Here is a 16,192-nt window from a genome sequence, read left to right as displayed (position 1 = left end):
TGCCCCCAGGGCTGGGGGCATCTCTGCAGCCAGAGCCACTGGGCTTTTTTCACCACTTGTTCTGTAAGTAAGTTGAAATCAGTTTGTTAATCGGTAACTGAGACGTGCGTGTTGAATTTTGATTTGGGTCTGAAGCATACTTTTAAGCGGACCATTCTTACTTGTTGTGTTCTTGTTGACCTCGCAGAGCAGCCCCAAAGCTCACCAGCAGGTTTCCTTCCACAGGGAACTAAAGCAAAGAAGCGCTCGAGCACTGCTCTCCTGCTGCTCAGGGATGCCCAAGCCACAGGGTTTATCCAAATCAAAACCCTCTAAGATGCCCCCAGTGTGAGGGTCACGTCCTCAGTGCCAAATGCTCTGCTTTGTGCTCTCACTCCTATAGCCTGGCCCACATCGCAGATGGAGATATTGCTGAAGAGCATTATAAAAGGTACCGAGCTGTCCGTCCTGAAGGCAGAAATCTGCCTTGTAGACAGCACTGGGAATGGCAAGGAATGTTTTCCCTTGTTGCTGTGCTGTTCTTGGGCAGCCCGCTCGCATGGTGGGGAGCATTCATGCCTCTGCATTCCTGAGTTTGGTACTAGGAATGCAAACAACTGCCATCCCCGAGCTGCTTTGTGCTGCGAATGTTTGTCTGCTGGGAACCCAGAGCCAGATGTGCTTCACATAGTTTCCAGGCAGCACTGATCCGTCAGATGACAGTAGCTATTGAGTGCTCTTATGGTGGCCCAGAGACACAAAGATGAAAGCCTGATGCCTGTCAGCACCTCCCTTGCCATTCCTGTGTCCCTTCAGTTTTCACTTGAGTCTCCTCACAAAAGCAAATGCCACAGAACATGATGTTGCAATGTTAATGACCTTTATTTTAGAGAAAGAAAATACTAAGTTTTATAATGTTGAACTGTCAGGCATATTTGGGATCCTTTGAACTTTGTTGTCAAATGCTTTCCTGCTCCCGCTCCCACTGCCTATGCAGCTGTTTGGAACCTCAGCTGGGAACCCACCTTCCTCTTCAGAAGCTTTTTCCACAGCATCCCCTGGATGGATTTTACTAGGGAAGATGAACAGTACTTGAATGCCCTCTTAAACAAAGGTATTTTTATGGACTAAACTATATCTGATGAACCGTTAAAGGGAAAACACTATAAATAGACCTGGAATAATTGCTTCGAGAGTGGCTTGTGTTGTTTCCCAGCTGCTCTGACTTTAAACAGCCTCTTACCCCCAACTCAGGGGCTCCACCAATTGTAAAAGCAAGAACTAACCAGTGCCAGATTCAAGTCTCAAAATACAAACCATTTTAGATACGGGAAGCAAAGGGGTGGGGGGCTGATTCATAAGAAAACTTCTAAGCATTATTGTAGCATAAATAATATGCCATCTTTCACCTCAAATAGCCTAACACTTCATAAAGTGATATGAGCTTCACTAGTTGCTGAAACACAGCTATTTCTGAAGTGGAACCTGATATCTTTTTTTTTTTTTTTTCTTCTTTTTACCAGCAGAGAGCAATGTTTTAAGGTGGAGAGTGAAGGATACAATATACAACCAATCGTACATATAATCTAGGAGGGCTTTGCAAAATGGAAAAATCAGGTAAAATCTACTTTTAGTAATAACACTCATATGGTGTATCATAAACTTGTGTCCTTAGTTTACAAATGCAATTCATTTAAAAGAGATAATAGGAAACTCAAATAACATTTTGTCTTCTCTCTTCCAGCAATACTCTCTTACAACTCTTTAGTAGGACATCCTCTGGTTCCTTTCCTCTCTTTATTTAATTTAATGTCCAAGTCCCGGAGCTGGTTGAGGAACCCTGAATTTGGGCAGATGTCTCTGTGAGCGCTCACTGTTTTCAGAGCATCCACGAGTGTCATGTTTTCATGGATCATTAAAAAGGCGAGCACTAGGGACGCAGAGCGGCTCACCCCCATGGCACAATGAACAAACACCTTACCTGCAAAAGAAGAGGCACAGCAAGGTGAGTGGGCTTCAGCACTTCTAAAGCAAGAGGGACACAGGGAGGACAAAAACTACTAGAAACAAGTTGGGAAAACAACAGTGACGATTAGCGGATACTCATGTTTTCGTGGACAGTTAGCATAAGATCGTGCCATGTATTTCAGGCAAGGTGGCATTTCATACTGACCTCATGCATCTAACTGAGGCCTCAGATTAAAATAGTTCAAATTTTCTGTGGAAGGAGCAGCTTTCTGTGACTAAACTTATTAGTATAGTTTTCTGTGGAAAAAGACCAACACGGTTTTGGCAGAAAATTTTGGCCCAGCCCTGACTGATCACTGACAAGTCCCATAAACTCTGTAGGATAGTCTGCCTGTAAAAATGGACTCATAATTTACTGTATCTCAGCAGCCCAGTGTGAGCTATAACTGGGGATTTAATAAAGCACTCTAGTGAAAGCAGCAGATCTCGCAGCCAGTCAGAGTCGGAGCAAACTCTGGAACAAATGGAAATTATGATAACTAGGCCATAATCCAAACGCTGCTGACAAAAATTCGGCAGGCTGCGGGTCAGGCTCGTAGTTTTTGACTTAGTTCATTAACTTCTGCTGCTCTTCTAGCTTAATAGACAGCCTGAATAAAGCTCCAATTCTGCGAAGCGCTTAAGCATGTGAAGCATTTAAGGCAGCGCTGCAGTGCCGGTGCTCCAAGCTGAGTGCATCATCGCAGGGCTGTGGTACCCGGGGCAGGGTCGCTGGGCTGCAGCCCCCACCGGGTGCAAGGTGTGCATTGGAGGCATTTGGATCCTGCCAATTCCCGCAGGATAGACCTGTAGGGGAGCACCTGCAGTGCCATAACCTCTGCCCTTCCCTCTCGCTCTGCTCTGAGAGTTGGTCTTTCCTCCCACCGCGCTGGGTTTGGGGCAGTCAGCCCTCCCCAGCTGCTGGGGACTTGGCCATGGCCACCTTCCCTGCAGCTCATGGCATAGGCGCCCTTCTCCAGTCCTCTGCGCAGCAGTTCTGCATGTGCCTTCTCAAACCGTATGCGGAATCTGAGCTTTGCTGGCTGCCTATTACTCCAAGGAGAAGCCATTTGGCTCACACTGAAACTTCCTCCCAAAGCATCTCTTTGCCTCCCTCTTACCTCCCGAAGTGTTTAAGGCTTTGCCTATGAAATTGGCAGCATCGTAGAAGAAGATACTTAAATCAAAGGAAGGATCATCAAATGCTTCTACTCCGTAGTACTCTATTTGCAGATCTTTGTAATATTTGGCTCCTGTGTTGATGCTATATGGCCCATCTGCTGCATTAAGGATATGAGTAATGTTGAGGCTTTGAAGAGTAGTTTTGCTCCTAGCAGCCCACCTGTTGAAAGACATGAAGGGCTTATTGGCAACACTCCTAACGTTCTGCTAAAATATCATGGTTTAAAGTTAGTGCCTGCTCCCGCTAAGGAAGGATGCAGGAACTGCAGCTTGCTTAGAGAGTAGCAAATTTCAAGAAGCCCATAGTGCTTTGCACACAAAAAAATGTGATATGGGGTTGTGGAGAGCAGCAAGAGCGCAGACTTGCTGGTGGGATACTGTTAGTTAGGCAAATGCCTCCCAGCAGTTAAGCCCTGGGAACATGGCTTACTGCATAAAGTGGTCAAAATTTTCCTTTAAATAGTTGTTTAGCAAGTTCTAGAGCTAACCTCTCATTCCTAGTGTGCATGGGTCACAACGGCGAGAACCCACACAGATGCAGCAGCACCTTGTTCCTGGTTTGGACATGAAGCGGCTGCATCACGCTCACCAGCCAGGTTCAACCCCTTTCCCACCATAAACTGGGACTGAAGTTATTCCACAAAACTGTGATCCTTAACTGATGTAGTCATGAGGAGGAGGAGTTGGGAAAAATGAGCTGATGATCTATGCAATCTCTAGTAATCCAAATAGAAGGAAATGGGAATAAAGAGAAGTGATCACAAGAATAAGGTATTTGCATGAAAATTCCTGTTTGATGCTTTCAGTTTTACCATCTTTGAAAGAAAGTTTAAATTCAGACTGGCAAAATCCCTATTGTATCAGTCATTTGGGTCATCCTCCATCTGGCTCTTGATCCTGCTACTCCTATTTGAGTGTGAGGGCTACAGTGCTCGTCTGCTGCCTTAGAGCACAGTTTCCAGGGCAGATAACGCATCTCAGATTTGACACCAATTTGGGATGTGTTATTTAATGACTTTTGTCTAGAATACAAATAATTGTTACCCTGCCACATCCGCTGTGGTTCACAGAATAAAGAAAACCCAACTCAGACACACTATGAATAAGTCACCATTTTGTATGTCATGTTTCCCATGACATCCAAACTACTTATGGTATCAGTTTTGGAAGGCTGTATCGCGAAAACACTCCTGCAGACCCAGAAACTGCTCCCCAGAGTACCACCCACCCCTTGCTCCTCCTCCTCGGGACCAATAACAGCTTGACGATAGGACCATGTGTTCTTACGCATCTCCCAGGTAAATATTTGGCCAGACTTGGTCCACGTGATTATCAGAGCCTCCTCTGAACCAAAAGAGCCGCTGGAGGTCTGATAGCGCTGGTGTTTCATAGGAAGCTCTGCTCCCTGCGCTGCTACTCGGAGATGAAGAGTCTCTGGTGTGAGGCATCTTGCTCCTCTCTCACACGCACTAGGGCTGTATCAGAGACAGCTATTCTGAAATGAATTAAGAGAAAATTTTCATACAGAAATAATATTCCCTAGAAAGTAGTCCTGTTCATTACCCTCCAAATAGCAGTACATTATTATAACTGGTGTGTGGCAGGGCCTGCAGGTGTTGCTAAAAGCATCCAGAGAGCAGGACTGACTCTGTGGTAGGACTCTACAGGCATGTAATTCATCCCCTGAGAAAGCAGCAGCATAAGACGATATGATTTAATTTCTTGTCAAGTAACACTGTTGAAAAAGAACATCCCATGCCACCCGAATGCAGCAGTGGCTGAACCTTGTAGGTGCAGGTATTATTTCTGTTGCGATCGCACTAATGAGTGTATACAGGAAAGCTCCTGTACTTTGTGTTGGAGAGTTACCGAAGTGTTTGTGCACACTTGATTCTTGTTAGTTAAAACTGGAAGTCTTTGTAAGAATGAATTATTAGACTGACATACACTTACTAACCTTCTAGGGCCAAGTTGGAAATCTTAGGATGTGTATCTAAGACATATTCATATAGAGTATGTGTATACATATATAAAATGTGTGTACAATTTTCTCTCATTTATAGGGATGTATTTAAGCACATGTATATACATACACACATGTACACATATGAAAGAATTTTCACATGCATATATACCCATATATATGTATGTACGTATATAAATAGAAATGTAGAGAATTTGAACCAGTTTTTTTCTCTCTCTCAGGTGGATACCCCTGAACGCTCAGCTATACTGGTATACTTGCGTCTGTCTGTCTCAGTCTCTCCTCTGGGAGCTGTTCCACTTTGTATAAATAACGTGATAGCTATTTGCCTCCAGAGAGAGGCTGTTTCTCTCATCTGAGGGGTAGGGTACTTACCTGGGATGTAAGAAGAGAAGAGCATCTGAAATTTGGGAAATTACGGAGCTGAAAGGTCTGGCTCTGTTTCCCTGTTAAGAATCCCATCTAGGACTGGTTTGCTCCCTCACAGATCATGTGGTGGGATATGGGCATCCCTTTTGTAATGCTGTTTACTGGTTTAGACCCAGGAAGCTCAGTCCAGCCTGAAACAGAGCTCAGTCGAGAGCAAAAGTTCAAAGTTATCCAAGCAATCCCTTCTCTGAGACCTAAGGAGCATTTCTCCTGCCAGGATCTCATTATCCTGAATTGCTGTTCTCACCCCCAGAGAACGTTGATGAGCTTTGTTTGGTTGCTTGTTGTTATTAAAGCCATAATCAACATGGGAGCCATACTAGACCTCTTCCCAAAGTGGGGTGGCCTGTGTTTATTCTGATGTGGCATTAGCTTTCGCTGTAATGTCTGAATGCCTTAATCTAGAGTTCGGGTTTATTTGCTCAGCAATTCTAGAAAACAAGTGCAGATGGAACCTTTGGAAATAATCTAGTCCATCCCCTGCCCCGCAGCAGCAGCAGCCAGATGGATGTTGCTCCTAAAACAACAACAACAACTACGTCCAAACATCCAGGTACGTTCTTTGTAACAGTGTAGGCTGATTTGGGGTGTAAGCAGAAAGCAAGGGAGGATATCTTGCTGCTAATGGAAAGCGAAGTAGAGATGATGCAAGGCAAATTATTGAACACACCACATACATCTGTGACCTTAGCCTAAATTTGCTTCCCCTGCCCCCTTCTCCCTTCTCCTCCCCACAAATGTTAAGAACAGTTACAGCTTTTTGTATGTTCCAATAAAAGGGAAGTTTCCCTAGGGTAACTACTTAATAAGCAAAATATGGAAAGCATAATAAAAGTGATGGGAGAGATGGAAAAAAAGCTGACTGGTTTTTCCTTTTAGTGATGAAGGAGAAGAACTGCAGGGAAGTAGAGAGGAATATAGGGATAAAAACCCTACAAATTTCTCAGGGCATGTAACACCAAGAACTTTGGTAAAGGAGTATGTTGTGCAATCCCAGCACAGATTAGCATGAAGCACAGAAAAAAGATATTGTGCCTTGCCCTACAAGTTTTACTGCCTTGAGAAAGTCATGCACTGTGCTCAAGAGCTACTGCCAGCATCGTCATGATGACCTGTTTGTACTTTCACTGATACAGAACATTAAGCTGAAGCAGTAAAAGGAAATCAAGGAAAAGATAATACAGGTTCTACATCAGGAGGTTCATAAGACCACAGGCTCATTTTCAAGGAGCGTGGATGACTCTCAGTCACTGCAGATGTTTAAAAGCTGAAGTTGTGGAGGTCAGCAGATATATGTTAAACTTTCAGTTGTCCTAGCCCCCACTGCTTTAAACTTCTGTTGCAGCCTGTCATAGAATCATAGAACCATAGAATAGTTTGGCTTAGAAGGGACCTTTAAAGGTCATCTAGTCCAACCCCCCCTGCAATGAGCAGGGACATCTTCAACTCAGTCAGACTGCTGAAAGCCCCGTCCAACCTGACCTTGAATGTTTCCAAGGATGGGGCATCTACCGCCCCTCTGGCAAACCTGTTCCAGGGTTTCATCACCCTCATTGTAAAAAATTTCTTCCTTACATCTATTCTAAATCTACCTTATTTAGTTTAAAACCGTTACCCCTTGTCCTATCGCAACAGGCCCTGCTAAAAAGTTTGTCACCCATCTTGTAGGCCCCCTTTAAGTACTGAAAAGCCACAATAGGTCTCCCCGGAGCCTTCTCTTCTCCAGGCTGAACAACCCCAACTCACTCAGCCTGTCATCACAGGAGAGGTGTTCCATTCCTCTGATCATTTTTGCGTCCCTTCTCTGGACCTGCTCCAACAGGTCCGTGTCTTTCCTGTGTTGAGGGCTCCAGAGCTGGACGCAGTACTCCAGGTGGGGTCTCACTAGAGCAGAGGAGCAGAATCCCCTCCCTTGACCTGCTGGCCACGCTTCTTTTCGTGCAGCCCAGGATACAGTTGGCTTTCTGGGCGGTGAGTGCACATTGTCAGCTCATGTCCAGCTGTTCATCCAGCAGTACCCCCAGCTGTCAGCTAGTTAGAGTAATGGAGACGATTAGCAGAGAAAATTATATTGTGAGGTCTCTCGTTCAAGACCTGACTTTGAGGAAGTTCTCTTGGCCTCCAAGAATTGAATTGTTTTGGTGCTGGTGAAACTTAGCAGGCGACTCCAGCCTTAGCTCCTCACTGGCTGCAGTGCAACAGAGCTCCCTTTCATACAGCAATCCTCTTTCCAAAACGCGCGTCAACATTGTTTGCCTCACATGACTAATGCCAGACAAGTGAGCTCCTGGTGTCAACACGAAGCGTAGCTCCTCCCAAGCACACCGCTCTGTTCTGCACTGCACTGGCCTTGGAATTGTGTTGCTCTGTGGGGCCTTCAGGGTAAGCTTGGAAATAGCTATACCAGGTGATTGGACTAATGAGGAAAGTAATATGAATTTTTTAATTGAAGGCCAGGGACTTTGCTGAGGGTTCCCCCTCCTGCCCCCGCCTTCTACTTTAAGGTACTGCAAAGCTAGCAAATGTGCTGCCACTGATTACATTTCTCTAAGCTTCTCCCTCTGGGTGGCTCCTAGAAGCTTCTCTAGTTGAAACAGCCAGTGACGGCAGGAGCCCCTGTAATTGCGGAAAAAATTTCTACTCACAAGGTCAGTTACGTTTTCTGCAGAGGTCTAGACCATGCAAGTTGGGTAGGATTACTTTTCTTTTAAACTGTAGCCTGGAAGTACCTAAAGACCTTCTCATTAGATTGTTTCTTTCTATCTGTCTCTCTTTTTTTTTTTCCCTTTTTTTTTTTTTTTTAAGGTTAGAAACAAAACAGCAGCAACAAAAACCCCAAACTCTTCTACCTATAGGAGACATCTGAGATGGGATAGAGATGTTACGGGTTGTCCAGATGTAATAATCTCCCTACTTTCCATGGGAGAATACAAGGCAGCACAAGCTTTAAAACTGTTTTGTCGTTATGCATCAGCTCCCAAACACCCAGAGCACCCCAAATGGCCGGGACCTCCTTGGCTCCACATCTGAGCAGTGGAGCCTGCGTCACCTCTCTAGGTGCCACAGAGGCTTGGATTTCCCTGGTGGGCAGAAGCTGCAGGTGGCGATGGGAGCGGCATTGCCGGGCTGCGGGGAGTGCCCAGGAGGGGCTGCGGGTGGCTCCGCACCCTGCGCGCGGCTGAGTGCAGCTCCCGAGGGACTCGGTGGTTCCAGGACCTCGTCTGCAACAACCTAGTTGAGCTTTGTATCTCCCTGATACTGTCCGGCCACTTGAATACTATAGTCCGCAAGGCTTTTTTTTATATTTTCTTTTTTTTTTTTTTCTCTACACTGAAAACAATTGCCATTTTCTACTGATGATTTTTCTGGCAAAGAAAAGAAAAAAAAACACACAACCCCCACTGACTTGAATTGGCTAAAGCATTTAACAGATTTGTGTTGCATTTGCAGATTCCAGTGAAAGAAAACTCAGCAAAGTTCTGACAAAAGCTAACAGTTCGATATTGTAGATTTGAAATAGTTCATTTTGTTTAAAAAAAAAAAAAAAAGACCATGTGCATTTTTCTATTCAAAGTTAGTTTTGTTTTAGAATTTTACTTTAGCATTGCATAAAATCTTTTAAAATATTAAAACAAGATGAAGTGGCTTTTCCCTGGTTGAGGAAAAATGTTTTGTTTAACTAAAAATGAACACAGACTAACTGAGCAGCCACTTACTTACTTCGTCCTAATTTTCACTTCTGTAACAGGGAAAAGCCTCCTGCCATTTTGCCATGGTTGCTACCTCGTCTCCTAAACACTGAACTGAACTGCAGAGAGATTAAATGACTGTCTGAAGTCCCAGAAGGAGCCCGTGGCAGGGCATTACTTGGGCCCCAAGTCATCTGTCCTCTGTCCCTGTTGCTAGCACCTTCCTAGCTGCCACAGCTCTGCCTGTGGTTATGGTGGTGGCCCGCGTGGGGACAGGTGTCTTTCAATAACAGGGCCTTACATGAGATCATTGATAGCCTCAGGCACAGCAGGGCACTGATTTTGGCTGGACCTGTGGCTACTACCATAACACAAACACTAGATAACAATAACATGATAGAGAAAGCTCCTGCAGCCAAGTATCCTAAATTACCTAATTCAAAACCCAACAAACTAAATAGTCCAAAATACCCAAGCATGAGATCAGAATGTATTTCACATGACAAATTAAAAGGCAGAGAGACAATGCGTTTGAAATTGCTGTCTACTCTGTTTTCTTCTTCCCTTTCCTCTCGGCCAGCATCTCCGCACTCATCTTTTACCCTCCCTGCTCTTTTCTCTCAGGTAGTGCTTAACACTACGGCTCTTTGTCCTCCTGATGGAAAAATCCAGATGGAAAGAAGTGTGGTTCACAGGGAAATGATCATGTAAGTGGAATTAATCTTTCAGATACTGTAATGTGAAATCTGATCTTCCTTTTTGTTAAGAAGACCCAATCTGTGTCTCTACATTTTGGCCAGCATCCGATGCTAAGAGAACCCAGGAGTCTCTTGAGGTAGAGCTGAAAGCCTCGTGTGCAGAAACAGCCACATTTAAAAGCAATAGCAAAGTTAAAACAGCCAGATGGGAACTTAGCAGGCAACCGAGAGGGGAACTCTCTGTTTTCCTTGCAAGCCTACAGGGGCTTGTTTGCAGGAATTAGAATCTCTCACCAGCAGTTCACTGCAGCTCTAATACCAAGTGGTATTGAAAATGAGAAGCAGGTTATGGCTGATGGTTTAAATGAGGCACCTATGGGAATTTAGAAATGAGATCCTGGACTCGTCTCGGTGTAGACCATGCACATGGCAGAGCAATATTGCTTTCTTGGCTGACTGCATCATATATTATGGCCTTTTATTTTGCCCACACTCAAACAGCAGGGAACAGTAGAAGTTCATTGCTCCTGCTCGCTGTTTAAACCCGGCTCTGCCTCACCAGAGGCAGCGCCCCTGAATAATGGAAAGCAGAATCAGTCCCTCGGCCTCAGTGCGGGTATGTGTTCAATGCAGCACTGTATTAATGCCATGGCCATTATTCTGGAGTGAAGAGAAAAGCAGAATGTACAATTAAAGCTCTGTTTGGTTCGTTTTTTAAGAGAATTTACTACCTGGGAAAGATGCCAGATCGAGGGCTCTGGAAAACACAGCCCTCTCTAACCGCAGCCTCGGGAAGGAGCGGGAGCAGCCCTGCACACCTCCTCCAGGGCTGCCCCCTCAGCTCGGCTCGGCTCACAGATGCTCCTCGCCCTACGCCGCAGCCGTGTTTCACTGGGTGGGAGAAAATCTGAATCTTCACACCTCTTCGCTGCTTGTTCTCTCCATCCCAACGCCTCTGTTCACGACCAGCCTTGTACATTTATGATGGGGCCCTCTGACTCCGCCAAACCGAGCTGGAAGGTTCGAACTTCTGCTTGCGAGGAGCCTGAGGTGGGCTGGAGAGCAGAAGGCTCCTTCCTTCGTGAGTCCCCCCCCCCATGGCGGGGCTGCTGGTGGGGCTGGAGGAGCTGCTGCAGGGCAGGACAGCCTACCACTGCCCCAGGGCAGCTGCGAGCACCTGGGGATGGCAGGGACACACAAGGCTGTTTGAGGAGCGGGAGCAGTCAGAGGGCAGGGCAGGTGAGCCCCAGCCCCAGCCAGGGGTTGGGATGGCCAGGAGAGCCCAGGGTGGTGAGGCAGGTCTCAGGTGAAGCGGGAAGTCAAGGCGGTGGCATGGCCAGGCATGGGCAGAGCTGTGAGGTGGCACAGGTGGAGATGAAGCCTGAGCGTCTCAGCTCAGGTGGGCTCCTGAGTGAGGTGGGGAGCCCCAGGGGGTCTCCCAGTGCTCGCTCGTACAATGCTCCCTCCAGCAGCCCCATCCCAGGTCACACAGCCATGGTTGTCCTTGGGCAAGGCAAACCCCCAGGAGGGCCAGAGCTTGCCAAGCCAGGCTCTCGTGGTCCTGCCAGCAGGATTTAGGCTGGTGGTGGGAGCTTCACCTGTGTCCTGCTGGTTTTTGGAGAGAGGATGTTATCCTTAGCTCATGGAAATGCTCCTGGAGAGCATTTCCTTTCTTTTGCAATGTAATGGATCTGCCTGCATTTTCCCAAGACCATATCTTCCCAAGGGGGGAGAACCTCTGTGCTGCCCCCAGCCCCCCAGCCTGCCTCCCCCAAGCCTCCCCTTTTAGAGCGACGCAGCCGAGGAAGAGGCAGCTGCCCAGGCACGGGGCTGACGCTGCGGAAAAGGATGCTTGGAGAATGGGGGCTGCGGGTGGAAAAACAGGGAGTCCCGCTTGCAGTGACACGCCATGGCTGTGGCAGGACAACAGCTTTTACATCTGCAGCTTTCAGATTCAAAGGAGATAAAAAAAAAAAAAAAAAAGAAGTATTACCTTAGCAGCTGGCATCTCTGAGCAATTCAGTGCACCATCCCCAGCAAGGCAGCGCTGCCCTCCACAGGCTCCTGCCATAATTTCCAGCTCGGCTGTGAATATCTGTCAAGCCTAGGGTGATGCTTTCCCCTTTAATACCCTTCAGGGGCACTCCTGTCCAGGGTATCACAGCTAGAAATTAAAAAACCCCAAAACTACTGTTTTTCTTGACGAACCTCGACTACACTCGTGCTTCTCCCTGAATTAAAATAGCTGCAGTTTTAAGCCTTGCTGCCAGCAGCCATAGCTGTGCTATATGCTGTAACCAGGCGAGCACGCAGTCACCATGCAGCTAACTGCTTCTAATAGTAGAAACTTCGCTTTAATCTTACATAATGCCAGTAATGGAGCAGAGAGGCTGTGGCTTGTGAGGAGCAGAGACAGAAAGCCGCCTTGGGCAGCCCGTGCCCCGAGGGCTGAGGAGCTCCAGCGAGAGCAAGAAAAACAAAGTGACCTTCATACTGACAACAGTTCAGTGAGTGCTGTCCCCGCCAGCGCTGCGCCGAGATCTCGTCGGTGTCACAGGCTGGCCATAGGTGTAAGTTATGGGCAGGTCTGACACAAATGATGTTGAAGAGTCCAGACTCTGAAAGACGGGGGGAAAAAATGCCTTGCAAGCTTCAGGAACGACAAACAAGGATGTTAATATATTGCTATTAAAAGGGGCTCCAAAGCTCTTGCCCTTCTGCAGGCAGTATGGATTTGTGTGACTGTGGATTAAAGGGGTTTTTTTTCTTCTCCTTGATTTACTCCTCAAATGATTTTTCTCTGACTGCTGCTGTCAATACAAAATTGACAATGCTGTCAAGCTTGCAAGATTTCAGAATATTTGAAGGCACAAGTAAAGGGGTTTTGATATTCCTCAGTCATTTGGCAGTGGTATCTTTGAGCTGTCTGTCTCTCCCTGTGCTTTTAACATAAGCAGTGAAGTGTTCTTGCCTTGCCTTGCCTTGCTTGAAAGGGTACATAGGAGAAAGGCACCTTTTTCTAAGGTTGACAAAGCTGTACAAACTCTTTGCAGTGGAATCGAGCAAAAAGACTTCAAAACTCTACAATGGAAGATCTGTTTTGGCACTTAAGTTTTTTCAGGCAAATCGCAGAGCTTTCAAGGGACACTCTCAGCTTTGTTGGGGCAGAGCAAGATTTTTTTTTAAAAAAGAGTTTTTAATTGCTGACTTTAAAATTGTGATTGTTTTTTTATAAGTTATCTTTTAAGTAGGGTGATAGTTTGCGTCAAAGGAATTGACCACTGATGAGGTGCATGAAAACAGCTAGGAGGAGATGCTAAGACCTAGAACTGGGGTTTACTTTCTCTTGCAAACTTTTGATTATATGGCTGATGAATATTTGCTCCTAATTTCTTACCTCGAATTTGAAGAAATAAAACTGGGAGTGGTTTTCCTGTTGCTCCTCCCTGGTACTGGGGTACCAGGTAAAGCAGAGTGCAAGCAGCCAGGGAGATGCCCAGTCAGGGGCTGTGGGTCGTGCAGCCACCTCTCCGGGCTGTGATGGATGAGGGGCCAAGGGCAGGGGGGACACACTTGCTGCTCTGCAAGCCATCCAGTCCCAAGGTCACTGGGAGAGCTTGTCCTGCCATGTGCTGGCTTGTGGGAAGGAGTTTCCCCGCCAGTGGCTGCTGGGCTGTCTGTGTGAGGAGCCAGCGGTGCTGTCCACGCTGCAGAAACCATGTTGATGCCCCCCAAGTCTTGCAGTTGGTCAGGCAGGGCAGAAGTAAGGGTTGTTATGTGCCAGCAAGTTTTTGGAGGTTTTTTTTTTTTCACCTTTACCTTGTCAGGTTTTTTGCTGTTTTTTTTTTTTTGTTTTTTCTGACACTGTTTCCTGCTGGGGCTTTGTGCGGACTGTAGATCGATGCCAAAGCCGGTAGGGTGATGGAGGGAGGGAGGAAGAGCCTCCAGCAAAGCAGCAGGCTCATGGCTCCCAGGAGGGGTGCATCAAGCACAGGTAGCAGGGAGGGGTGCAGCCTTGCTGGAGACTGTGCCTGCTGCAGGCGGTTTGTAATAGACAGTTTGGGAACAGGCTGCAAATGTAACACTCCATTTTCCCAAAGCAAACCCCAGTGCCTCCAGCACAGCCCTGGGAAGGCTGTCCTCTGCTTGAGAAAGTTGCTGTGAGCAGGAATACATTAAGGATTTCGAGCTTCTCAGGTACAATGGTAATGGGAGCCATCCATGAGCTATAAATAGCATTAACATCCTTTCTCTCCAATGCCTGGCATCCCAAGCATTCATTTTTGCTGGTGCTAGTGAAAATGAACAAAGCTTTGAACAGCTTTTATTTATGTTCTCTTTGCAGGCTGGAATTTTGTGACTAGTTTTTTCTCACTGTCTTTGAATTTTGAGTTTATTTTAAGGAAAAAGTACTGGCATTTTCTCCTTTTGGATTTTTGCTTTTTTAATTATCATATTTTTTATATTTTTAGCAAAACTATGTGGGAAAAGCTATTGTGACAGGAGAGTGGGGCTCGTGTAGTCATTTACAAAGAACCTCTGTATGACTGCAGGAAAAGGGGAAAAAAAACCCCAGAAACCATATTTTAATCTTATCTAAATCTTATATACATTTTTAACAAAATACTGAAAATGTTTTGCTTTAGAATTAAGCAAATAATGCACGGTGCTTTGGCATGATTTGTGGTGTTTGCGCTGAGAGATCAGAGAGAAATAGTTGCTGCAGTAGAAGGAAAAGCTTTATGTGCCTCTCGGACAAGATCTTCCTGTGGTTGCATAGGAAACAAAGATGTCTTTTGTCAAGGAGCTGTGAAGAGCCGAGAGCAAAACTGGCAAAAAGGCATCTCTTCAAAATATTTATGGTACGCTCAGTGAAGTCCTATTATAAAATTATAAGGCCTCACACGTTATGCAACTCTTCTTTGCTGTTACAGACATTTTGTCCTGGGATAACCACGGAGCCACTGCTACTAGATCAACTGGTAGAGCTGGAAGAATTAGGCAAGCTGTCAAATAAGCAAGAGGGGCTGTATTTTTTTTCCAATTATGCCAACTGATCTGATTACGCACTGCCTTTACTGACAACCCATGCCTTAGACAAGCACAGCAACACTGCTGTTACTGAAACGCTGTGTTTTTTCATATTGCCAGAAGATGGCGGAAGAAAGCAATGTTGAAGGATTTAAAAATACACAGTATACTCATGACTGGCTCTTATAGGGAGCTGTTACTGATATGCAAGAAACTGCGCTGGTTGGATGGAAGAAAAATGTGAAATGTTCTGGATGAATTAAATTGGTATTGACCTGGGTGTATACATCAGATGATCTATGCTGTATCCTTTCCCATGCAGGTCTTCTGTATAAGAAAAGCCTGTAACGGGGCTCATTTGTCATACGCACGTTGCAGTTTGGCCTGGTTTTGCTCCACTGGCAAAATCTGCTGAACAAACCAGTCCAGGGCATAATGCAATCAGCCAAAGTAAAAAGCAGGGTGATTCTTTTAGTCTTTTGTTCTCTCTCTATCCAAATATGTTTCTCTTCGCTTTCCCACTTCCTCCAGTCATAGTAGCAAAAGAGCCAAGACAGTGCAAACATCCCCCTCCTCCAGCTTTGAGGAAGAAAGGAAGGCACGAGGGGCGGACACGGGTGGGACAACACGCCTGAGCACTGGCAACCTGTTGCATCGAGCTGCTGGACCGGGCGGTGGGCTAGTGGTGGTGGTCACCTCAGACAGCATCTCTCCTGCCTGTTCTCCAGGGGAAAACTGACCCTCCAGTTATATGGGTCTCACAGAGGGGACGTTTCCACAGCCAGGACCGAGCCCCTCGCAGGAGCTGGGGGAGCTTTGAAAGAGGGCTTGGATGGAGGAGTCCATGCTCTTCATGCTCTCTCCCCAACTGCTTTCACTTCAAATACTCTTCTTAAAGGAAATAAACCCTCTACGAGAATGGAAACTGGTTTGGAAAGTGCAGTCAGCCTGGCTGAGGGCTTAGAGTTAACCAAAGGCGTTACTCCTCCTCTCCAGCCAGAGCGATGCTTCCCCTCCATCCTTCTAAAAAACAAAACCGAAGAAAACTCGGCAAAGGTTTTGGGCGCCCGTGAAAATTACCGGGTGCTTATTAGTCGGTAAGAGTTACTTCTGAAGGGCAGCACTGCGTGGGCCCTGGGGGTCCCGACGGTGGGGTCCTGGTCCTGGCGGTGGGGTCCGGGTCCCGGTGCGGG

The 16,192-nt window shown here is 46.4% G+C and overlaps 1 protein-coding gene across 1 annotated transcript in view; it reads right to left on the bottom strand.

Moving 5' to 3' along the window:
• Window positions 1–1,497: 1,497 nt before the first annotated feature.
• LOC104289669 overlaps window positions 1,498–16,192 on the bottom strand; it is an 18,247-nt gene continuing 3,552 nt past the window's right edge. Inside the window, exons 2-4 of the mRNA XM_009888656.1 lie at window positions 4,456–4,663; window positions 3,108–3,328; window positions 1,498–1,960 (exon numbers count right to left, since the gene is read on the bottom strand). Of these exons, the coding sequence (XP_009886958.1) occupies window positions 1,734–1,960; window positions 3,108–3,328; window positions 4,456–4,616 (609 nt within the window). The 5' untranslated portion in view covers window positions 4,617–4,663 and the 3' untranslated portion in view covers window positions 1,498–1,733. The remainder of the gene's footprint in view (window positions 1,961–3,107; window positions 3,329–4,455; window positions 4,664–16,192) is intronic.

This window comes from Charadrius vociferus, unplaced genomic scaffold, assembly GCF_000708025.1.
Source record: "Charadrius vociferus isolate BGI_N301 unplaced genomic scaffold, ASM70802v2 scaffold187, whole genome shotgun sequence".
NCBI classification, from domain to species: Eukaryota; Metazoa; Chordata; class Aves; order Charadriiformes; family Charadriidae; genus Charadrius; species Charadrius vociferus.
Note: the sequence above shows the minus strand (reverse complement) of the source record. Positions and strands in the feature narration are given on the sequence as shown.